At 34.6% G+C, this 10,873-nt stretch overlaps 1 protein-coding gene across 1 annotated transcript; it reads left to right on the forward strand.

Annotated features, from left to right (window-relative positions):
- Positions 1-8,451: 8,451 nt before the first annotated feature.
- On the forward strand, positions 8,452-9,804 carry LOC114184732. Its single transcript, XM_028072044.1, has 3 exons — positions 8,452-8,697; positions 8,785-9,324; positions 9,412-9,804. The coding sequence occupies exons 1-3, from the start codon at positions 8,452-8,454 to the stop codon at positions 9,802-9,804; spliced, it is 1,179 nt and encodes a 392-aa protein (XP_027927845.1).
- Positions 9,805-10,873: the final 1,069 nt, after the last annotated feature.

The following is a 10,873-nucleotide window of genomic DNA, read 5'->3' on the forward strand; positions in this document are numbered from 1 at the left end:
GTTATGCAGAATTCAGATGGTATTTTCATTTGTCAAAGAAAATATATTCGTGAGATTCTAACAAGGTTTGGCATGGAGAATAGTAATGCAGTAAAAAATCCTATTGTCACGGGTACAAAACTATCAAAGAATGATGGAGGAGCCACAATTGATTCAACTGTGTTCAAGCAACTCGTTGGAAGTCTTTTGTACTTGACTGCAACCCGTCCAGATATTATGTATGCAGTTAGTTTAATTAGTAGATTCATGTCTTGTCCTTATGAATCTCATTGGCTGGCAGCAAAACGCATATTAAGATACCTAAAAGGTACTACTGAAATGGGCATCTTCTACAAGAAAGGTGGTGGAAGCACTGATGTTGTAGCTTATTCTGACAGTGACTTTGCTGGAGACTTAGATGATCGAAGAAGTACTTCTGGATATGTGTTTTTCTTTGGTTTTGGAGCAGTTTCATGGGCCTCGAAAAAACAGCCTATAGTTGCATTATCTACAACTGAGGCTGAGTATATAGCAGCTGCGTTTTGTGCTTGTCAATGTGTGTGGATTAAAAGAGTATTGGAGAAACTTGATCCTAAGGAACAGAAGAGCACGTTAATCTTGTGTGACAACAACTCAACCATACAATTATCCAAAAATCCTGTTTTTCATGGAAAAAGCAAACATATTGATATAAGGTTCCATTTTTTAAGAGACTTGGTGAAGGATGGAGTTGTCAAATTGAGTTACTGCAAATCAGAAGTTCAAATTGCAGACATTATGACTAAGCCCCTGAAGCTGGATCAATTTGAAAGGCTTCGATGTATGCTAGGCATGACTGACGCTTCAAATATAAACTATATATCATAACGTGTATAGTTTAAGGGAGGGAATGTTGGTTAGTTTAGAAGATATTTTATTTTATGCGGTTACTGTTCTGTTTCTGTGATCAAATAAATTTATTTTAATATGCTATTTATTAGGGATAGTGGTTTGAAGTCTAAGTCAGCACGCACCCATGAATTTAGCATGAAATTGTGGGAGTGGAGTTAAAATCTGTAACTGCTTTGTATGGCTTTAAAAGCCAATCTTTCCCGATTAATAAAAAGTGAGTTGACAGTACATACAAATATATTTCTTTATTCTGCTGTGTTTAACATATAGAATGAGGAAACTGGTATAAATTATTCTTTTTTTTTTGCTTGCAAATGTCCTCAATTTTTTTTGGCTTACAAATCTCATGTGGATTCAAATATTGAATTGCATATGTTCATGAATCTTTCCTTTATTGTCTTGAAATTATTAGGTTCCTTGGATTCTCTGAGGCTATCTTGTGGTTGGAATCATGGCGGTTGAGGTTGTGGGATTTGAGATGGTTCAAGGAGCAGTGAAAATGGTGCTGAAGGAGCTAAACCTAGAGAAAGGGAATGGAAAAATGGAAAAAGATGTAGAAGTTGTGGAACAAAGTATTATATATTCATTGCCGTCAGAAGGAGACGAGTTGATTTATCAAATCAAGTCCCTAAAAGGTTTTTGTGGATGAAAAATATAAGAGATTGAACTTTGCAACAAAGCATTGGGCAAGCTCTGCAATACAAATAATGTTGGGTGGTTTGTGTTCCTTAATAATGTCGTATCTTATGAGTCTAAATAGGAAAAGACCTGTGTATCTAGCTATGATACATTCGAAGTTATTTGTAGGCTCATTTAGACTTTTTATTTTGATCCCCTATATTCTAACAATTACGATAACGTATAGGTAGTTTTAACATATTTATTATAATAATATTGTAATAACATAATTTTATTACATTAATTAAATTATATAAAAATGATTGTTGTTATATTAAAAAATATCTAAATATAATTATATTATTTAAGATTAACTTTAAATTAAAATTAACAAATATACATTCAAATAGTAATTACATTAAAATTTATTTATGTATTATTATATAATATCATATTGCATTAGAGTTTATATATCAATGTCTTTCCATGTATTTCTGTTTTCTTATATTTAACTTTCTGTGATTTCTAAAATAAATAGCATACTCATTTTTTTTATTGGTCCAATAGCATCATAATTATAAATATAAAAAATGTATTATTTCTTCTAAATTTTGAGATATAGCAAATAAAGTTTTGTCCTTTACTCAATCAAGGGAACATAAAATTTTGTAGATTTTCTTACAAACTTTTACTATATATGATTAATCCAAACTTTCAGAATAAATTTATTTTGTTTTAGAAATATCTTAATAATATGTTGACTTTATTGTTATGTATATTAGAATTTTTGTGGTGGTATTTTTTATTCTATGAGTTTGAGACCAGACTAAATATAAGAGTTTAGGTGTGTAACACGAAAAAAAAAAAGTAAATACAGTAATTATCTTTCACTATTATCTTTCACTGCATTATGTAGATGTGAATAAGTTTTTTTTGTTTCTTTTAGTTGTACAAAATTGGAATGTATAGTTGAGTAGTTTATTGTATTATAAACTTTTATTCTGGAGTGAAATATAATTTATTACATTGAATCATGGAGATTTTATTTAAATTGTATATTATATATTTTTTTAATGTTTTACCATTTCATATGTCAAATCAAATATTTTTTTTTTTGTAGTGTACCATTTTTTCCTTCTACTAGGTCTCATACACATTTAACTTTTTTTGTCTGTAGTTTGTATATTTTTCACAACATTCTTATAACATTCTTATTGTAGTTTAGGTGAAGATATTAAAAGTTGTCATCATAAATATAATGTCAAAATTATGTGTAGATACTTAAAATTCTATTATAAGTGTTTAGAGATATATTTAATTTGTTCTTCTTTGTTACATACAAAAATATGTCAATTAATTTATATTTGTAATTTGGCAAAGAAAGTTTTGTGAAATAGTAGATGATGACCTAACATCAACAAATGTTAGCAATAATACAGTTAGAAAAATTAAAGTTTTTATATGTGAAGTTTAGATTTCGTAGTTGTTTATTTTTTATTGTAAAATCGTACTTTATTTACCTTATGGACAAGAATAACACAAATTATTATGTATATAATCATATTTAAAGTTATATTTGCAAAATATATTATGTTGAAAGGATTACGATAAAACTTAGAAATAATTTATTATTTTTTACATTCAACCTTATTTATTAAAGATGCAAAGGAGACTATCATCATTTAATCTACTTATAAAAGTGCAACAAATTTTTTCATAAAATCTAAATTTGAAACAAAATATTTAATTTTAATTTTAAATAACCATACACATTCACCATAAATTTAGAAAACATGGATTTAAAGTATAGTGATACACATCAATTATTAAAAATTAAAATTATAACACTTAATATTTAAATTAATAACAATATCTGCATGTGCATGTACTTTTGTTAAAATTTTTAACATCAATCTTATATTACTCTAAATTCCAAGATTCCAATTTATAATATGTTAGCATTTCTATTTTAAGTTTATTGTTGAAGCCTTCATGGCACTTTTGTTTAAAATAAAGTTTAACTTCTTTTTTTCTTTAACTTAATACGCCAATATTTTTTCTAATAAATATTTATTTTTCTTTTAAGTTGTTTATATATACCTTTGATTCTATTTAAAATTTTTAACATGATCTGTCGTATTTATTTTGTACATGATATTATTACAAAATATTATATAAAATATTGAGCAAAGTGATAAGTGTAGTTTCAAATTAAAAATATATTTTATAATTGTAATAAAAAATAAATTTTACCTTTTATATATATATATATATATATACTTAAGATTATGTTTTTAAAAGTATTTCATTTAATATATATATATATATATATATATATATATATATATATATATATATATATATATATATATATATATATATATATATATATATATAACCAAAAAATAAGTTAAAGCATTTCATTTAATATAATATTTAACTAAAAGGTCTAATTCAAAATTTTAATCATATACAATAAACATTCGCTTAAATCTGTATTTTGATTTTGAGAATTTGATACGGATTTGTGGAATTTTAAGAGTTATATTACAGTATAAAATATTAGGGGTAATATAATTAGAGAATGAAATATTATGAGGTTGAGAATTTATAGAGATGGTGAAGATATGAGAGATATGAAATATATGATAAATATAAAAGATATATAACAAAATGTAACAAAATATAAAATATAAAATATTTACCCTATCTCAATCTTGATTTTCTAATTTACTATAATAACTCATTTTTAAAGTTGAAAGATATTTTTTAAAATGACAGTATTTTCTAAAAACTAATTTAAATAAAAAAGATATAAAGTTACAAAATTATCAAAATTATTGATCCGATAATTTTTCCTTTTCAAATGCAAATTTCAGTGAAGTAGGAACTTAAATGAGTACAGACTTGAATGAATGCGGACTTAAACAAATGTTTACTATATATCAATTTTATAATTTAAACAAAATCATATTTGTTTTCTAACCTTAATCCTTTAATAAAAGTAATAATAATATCTCTGATTCCATATGTCATATCGTTTGATATATTTTTGTCTATTTATATATGCATGTGTTACTATTTATAAATTTTAACATTAACGTGTTATTTTTATTTTGTACATATCTTATAATATGTCTATATTTTACTTAAAAAGAGAGCCTACATAATCATTTTATTTTAATATACACATCACTAATAAATTATTACATCAATTTTATAATTTAACACAAATAAATTTATATCCTAATATTATTGGGTAATCTTAATATTACCATTTTAAACAAAAAAAATAAATTGTGTATACGCATCAAGAATTAGCTATTATAAATTCAATGTCTACATTGATAACAACACCTACATGTATTTTTGTTTATAAATTTTAACATCAATTCATGTTACTCTAATCTTTTTAATATGGATCATATCTCACAATCTGTTTGCATTTTTTCATTTTTCTTTAAGTTGATTATTCATGTGTGGACAATACTTTTGTACGAGACCAAAGTTCACACTATACCTACATTTTATTTTAACAACGATATGATATGTACATATGCATGAGATAAAATTTCATAAGACATCCCATTACTATACCTTGCCACTAAAACCACACCCTTCATATTTATTCTCAAATGTAATCATTTAAATATTTCAATATAAATTAAGTATAACTATAAACTATCTATTGTGTAAACTATGGATTATATCAATATATAATGAACACAATCAATGGTCTTGAATAATTAAATAATGAAGTAGATTGTCGTAATTAACCAAAATATAAATAATATATTTACAAATCCACATAAATTATACCAATAATAACAATACTTTAATTTAGTTTTTTATTAATATAAAAAAATATTTAAACAAAATATCCACAATAACAATAACATACAAAAACAAAAAAATACCTGTGTGTACGCACGAGTTTCATATTAGTTTAAATCTAAAACATAATCTATTTTACAAGGATTTGTTAAATATATCTATCAAATAATGTCATCAAATTTATCATGAGTAATTTCTTTCAATATATTGATCGTACATCAAACCATATGTCTTAAAATTCTTTAACAAAATGTCATTATTAAAAGTTATTTCTTGACTAGATTAAGCTTCTACATATTGATCCAACACAACTTGTTGATGTTTACACAAAAATCTTAGCTCGTAGTAATTTTCATTTTATTTTTTCCAAGTTAGACAATAATAATATTCATTCCCACTTTAAGGTTATATTAGCCTTATCTTTATTTTCAATTAAAATAAATCTTATTAATTATAAAGTAGTTAGTATTAGTCTTATCTCTATTTAGTATCAATCTTATCTCTATTGTTAGTTAACATAAATATTATTATATATTAGTTAGTGTTAGTCTTATCTATAGTTATTATAGTTATTGTTAATCTTATATTTTATTAGTGTCATTTTTATCTCTATTGTTAATCTTTTTATAAATAAGTTTGATATTATAATTGATTTATATATATATATATATATATATATATATATATATATATATATATATATATATATATATATATATATATATTGTAAGGTCCTGTTTTCTGCCTTAGTGTTTTAAGGGCTGCCCTTAATTTAATGGGCCTAAAGGCTGGCCCAAGGAGTAAAAACGTACCCTAATCTGCCCTAAGAGTCTCACTTTCCTTCACTCTCAGAAACAGTACACTTCTTGCCTCCTTGAGCAACTACGACGCTATGCTAGGGTTTTGCTGCCAACATTCTTCGAGCTAGTTCAAGCCAGATTCCAACCACGTAAGTCAACTTCGATCTCTTACGTCCGTTAGGCAAACTTTTACCGTTAGGGTTAGTAGTAACTCGTGCTTATTATGTATTACCGTTTGTTTCCAGCTCTTTGGCCATCTTAGGACAGTCGTGCTCGCTGTGTGCATATTGGAGGTTTCCGCTTAACTCTTTCAGGTAAGGGAAGCTAGGCCTTTCTGTATTTCCCTTGGGATCTCCCTGTTTCATGAGCTTGTGATGATTTAATGGTCTGTATGAGAATATGAGTGGTTGGGAATGCATTTTTGAACTGTTGGATGTGTGTGGGTGGCTGTTACTCGAGGAAACAGTGGCGGGTGCTGGTTTTCTCGCCCAGGTGAGCTAGTCTCGCCTAAGCGAGATTATCATAGGCTCACCCAGGACTCTGTCGCTCAATTGTCGCCTAGGCGACTTGCGTTCTTTTTTTGAGCGAGGTGTGCTCTCGCCTGGGCGAGAAGGGACTCGCCTGAGCGAGACCCCACTGAGTCACATGTGCCCTTGTCGCGCTCTCGCCTAGGCGAGATGGAATCCGCCTGAGCGAGAGGGTCCCCTCGCCTGAGCGACCCCCGTTAGCTTGGGCGAGGCAACAGACAAGTTTTTGATGTTGTTGTTGAGTGGTTCACTGATGTGTGGTTGTTATCTGACCCAAATGCTTTACTAGAAGTGTTGCATGTTGATGGTATGATTAAAATGTTACATTTGAAATGGAAATGGCATGTTAGTTGTTTGGGTATGAATTGAAGAGCATGAGTTGTATGAATTGCTGATTTTACATGATATTTATATTATGAGGGATTCTTGACTGGTGGGTGGAACATGTTTAAAGGATGAGTAGGGCATAATTCCATGACCCTTGTAGTGAGGGATCTTGGTGGCGCCTCATAGGTTGGACGTAATTCCATGGACCCTCTTAAGGGGAGTCCCTGGTGGTGCCTCAGGGCCAGGGCGTAATTCCACGGATGGCCACGTGGTGGTGCCTCCTGTAAGGGTATAATTCCGTGAAGGTCTCGCGGTGACGCCTCATTGCTAGGACCTAATTCCATTGTCACGTGGTGGTGCCTTAGTTAAGTATCCGGATAGTTTAATCGTAGGGTTTATATGGATGGGTATTTCACATGGGAGGACTGTCATGTATGATTGAATATGAATGGTGTGTTGTGAGCCTGTATGATGACTTTTCGCTAGCTTACCCTTTTTGCTTGCTTGTGTGTTATGTGTGGTCTCTTCCTTTGCAATGATCATCAACCTCGTTGATGTGAGCAGACGTGAGAACTCCTGACAGTGGTGATGGAAATAGGGATGCTGCAGCTTGACGCTTTGGACATGTGTTGGGCCCACTGTGGGGTCCATTACTAGCAGATTCTGTTATTTATGTTTCTTGTACGAACAAGACCTAGCATTCTTAACTGTGTTATTTTCAGTTCAGTTCTGGTTGAGCCATGAAGGGCCCTTTTCTTGAAATTCGAGGATATCTGACGTATTGTATACATTCTTACCCTAATCCCCGTACTCTCTGATTATTCATGTATGTGATGTTTTATTAATTGAGGTTATTCAGTTTTTGGGACGTTACATTTATAGTATCAGAGCGGTCGACCCTTAGGATCTATGGTCTAGTGTGCCTGCTTAGCTACCGTTGTATATTGTGTGTTGCTAGCTAAGCTCTCAGCTAGTCAAGTCTAACTCTTGTTTTCCAGCCTTCTCAGGGTGACGCACCAGACATCGCTAGGGCGATCGAAGCGATGGTGACTGCTATGGCACAACAAAGTACTACAATGATGCAACAACATGAAGCATCGATGCAGCGGCAGGCGGCATCACTTGAGCAACAACAACTAGTTATGAAGCAGATGGAAGCTGCTAGGGTGGCTGCTGAGGACGCTCACCGTCAACACATGGAGGCCCTCCGTCAGTTGGAGGAAAATAGGACCACCGCCCCTGTCCACGGCCCTGAGCCAAGACCTCTCCATCGGGAATGGAGTTTGGAAGACTTTCTGAAGCACCATCCGACTAAGTTTAATGGGAAGATCAGTCCAGATGTCGCAGATCAGTGGTTGAAGGACATTGAAAGGATTTTTGATGCTAAGATGTGCCCCGAGGAGAGTAGGCTGGCCTTCGCAGTGTACATGCTCACTGGTGAGACTGAGCACTAGTGGATCAGTATGAAGTCCATCATGGAGAAGAGGCAGGAACCAGTTACTTGGGAGGTCTTTAGGAGAAAGTTCCTCTCCGAATACTTCCCCGACAGCGTCAAATATGCTAAAGAGGTGGAGTTTTTGCAGTTGACTCAAGGAAGCAAATCTGTAGCTGAGTATGCAGAAAAGTTCAAGCATCTCAGCCGCTTTTATACCATGCCACTAGATGAAGAGTGGCGATGCAAGAAGTTTGAGAACGGCCTCCGCGGGGATCTTCGTTTGATGGTGGCTCCGCTGTCCATCAAGGATTTTGCAGTCTTGGTAGAGAAGGCCAGGGTCATGGAGAAGATGAAGGTGGAGGTGGAAACTCAGCACCCTCACCAGCAGAGAGTGGGAGGACCATCTGGGTCCAGGCATAGGCATGAGGAGAGGAGGAAACCATATACTAGGCCCCATTTCCAGTCTCAGGGGTCTAGGGAGTCTTCTTCCCAACAGAGCAGAGTTCAATGCTACCAGTGTGGGGGATCGCACAAGAGGAATGTCTGCCCCCAGCTTGCGGGCTTCAAGAGATGCAACAATTGTGGCAAGGAGGGCCACTTTGGCAGGGATTGCCCCACCCTCGTGAGGACAGCAACGCGTACTCCAGTTCTGACCCCAGTCCAGAATCAGCAGAGGAGGGGAGGCAACAGGCCTCAAGCATCGGGCAGAGTGTACGCCATGACTGGAGCGGAGGCAGCAGGCTCAGGTAACCTTGTCATGGGACGTTGTGTGATTGCTGGTAAATCTGCATGTGTTTTGTATGACTCTGGAGCGACACACTCTTTTGTGTCTGAATCTTGTGTGCAAAGGTTGGGTCTGCCGGTTTGTGAACTACAATATGACCTTGTGGTATCTACTCCGGCATCGGGTTTGGTCAGGACATCGTCCTTGTGTGCTAAGTGTCCAGTGGAGGTAGAAGGACGCAGGTACAAAGTGAATCTGATCTGTCTACCTCTGTAGGAGTTGGAGGTAATCCTAAGGATGGATTGGCTCTCTGCCAATCGCATTCTTATAGATTGCCGCAAGAAGAGGCTGTTATTTCCCAACTTAGAGGAGCCTGAGTTGTTATCGTCTCACGGGGTTATGAAGGAGCTACAGGACGGTGCACAGTGTTTCTTGATCTTCACCCACCTAGAGGTGGAGGGAGAAGAGAGGAAGTATGTTATACCGGTAGTACAAGAATTTGAAGACGTGTTTCTAGAGGAAGTACCGGGATTACCCCCTAGTAGAGAGGTGGAGTTCTCGATTGATTTGGTACTTGGAACCGGGCCAGTGTCGATGGCTCCATACCGTATGGCTCCGGTAGAGTTGGTGAAACTCAAGAAACAGATAGAGGATTTACTGGGGAAATAGTTCATCCGACCCAGTACCTCATCTTGGGGAGCGCCGGTACTGCTGGTGAAGAAGAAGGATGGGAGTTCGCGGTTGTGTGTAGACTACAGACAGTTGAACAAGATGACCATCAAGAACAAGTACCCCCTTCCGAGGATAGATGACTTGATGGATCGGTTGCATGGATCCTCGATATTTTCAAAGATTGACTTGCGGTCGGGATACTACCAGATTCTGGTGAAGGCAGATGATGTACAGAAGACGGCCTTCAGGTCCCGGTATGGGCACTACGAGTATGTGGTTATGCCTTTCGGTGTGACCAATGCTGCGACGGTGTTCATGGACTACATGAACAGAGTTTTCAGGCCATTTTTGGATAAGTTTGTCATAGTCTTCATAGACGACATTCTTATATACTCCAAGACTCAGGAGGAGCATGACGAGCATATGAGACTAGTGTTGGGTGTCTTGAGAGATAAACAATTATATGCCAAACTATCCAAGTGCGAGTTCTGGATGGACGAGGTACAATTCTTGGGCCACGTGATATCAGCACAAGGCATTGCGGTGGATCCCGCGAAAGTTGATGTAGTGGTTAAGTGGGAAAGTCCCAAGTCAGCAACCAAAATCAGAAGCTTTGTGGGTTTAGCCGGCTACTATAGGAGATTCATAGAGGGATTCTTCAAGATAGTGGCGCCCCTGACCCAGCTTACTCGGAAAGACCAACCCTTTGCTTGGACGGATAAATGTGAGGAAAGTTTTCAAGAACTGAAGCGACGTTTGACGAGCGCCCCGATATTGGTTATTCCGGATGTTGGAAAACCCTTTGAGGTTTATTGTGACGTACCCCACCTTGGACTTGGTTGTGTTCTGATGTAGGAGAAGAAGGCAGTGGCATATGCGTCGAGGCAACTCAAGGTGCATGAGAGAAACTATCCCACTCATGACCTAGAGCTAGCAGCTATAGTTTTCGCCTTGAAAATTTGGAGGCATTATCTTTATGGTGCTAATTCTGGGTATTCAATGATCACAAGAGTTTGAAGTACCTATTTGACCAGAAGGAGTTAAACATGAGGCAGAAGAGATGGAT

Source organism: Vigna unguiculata, chromosome 5, assembly GCF_004118075.2.
Source record: "Vigna unguiculata cultivar IT97K-499-35 chromosome 5, ASM411807v1, whole genome shotgun sequence".
NCBI lineage: Eukaryota > Viridiplantae > Streptophyta > Magnoliopsida > Fabales > Fabaceae > Vigna > Vigna unguiculata.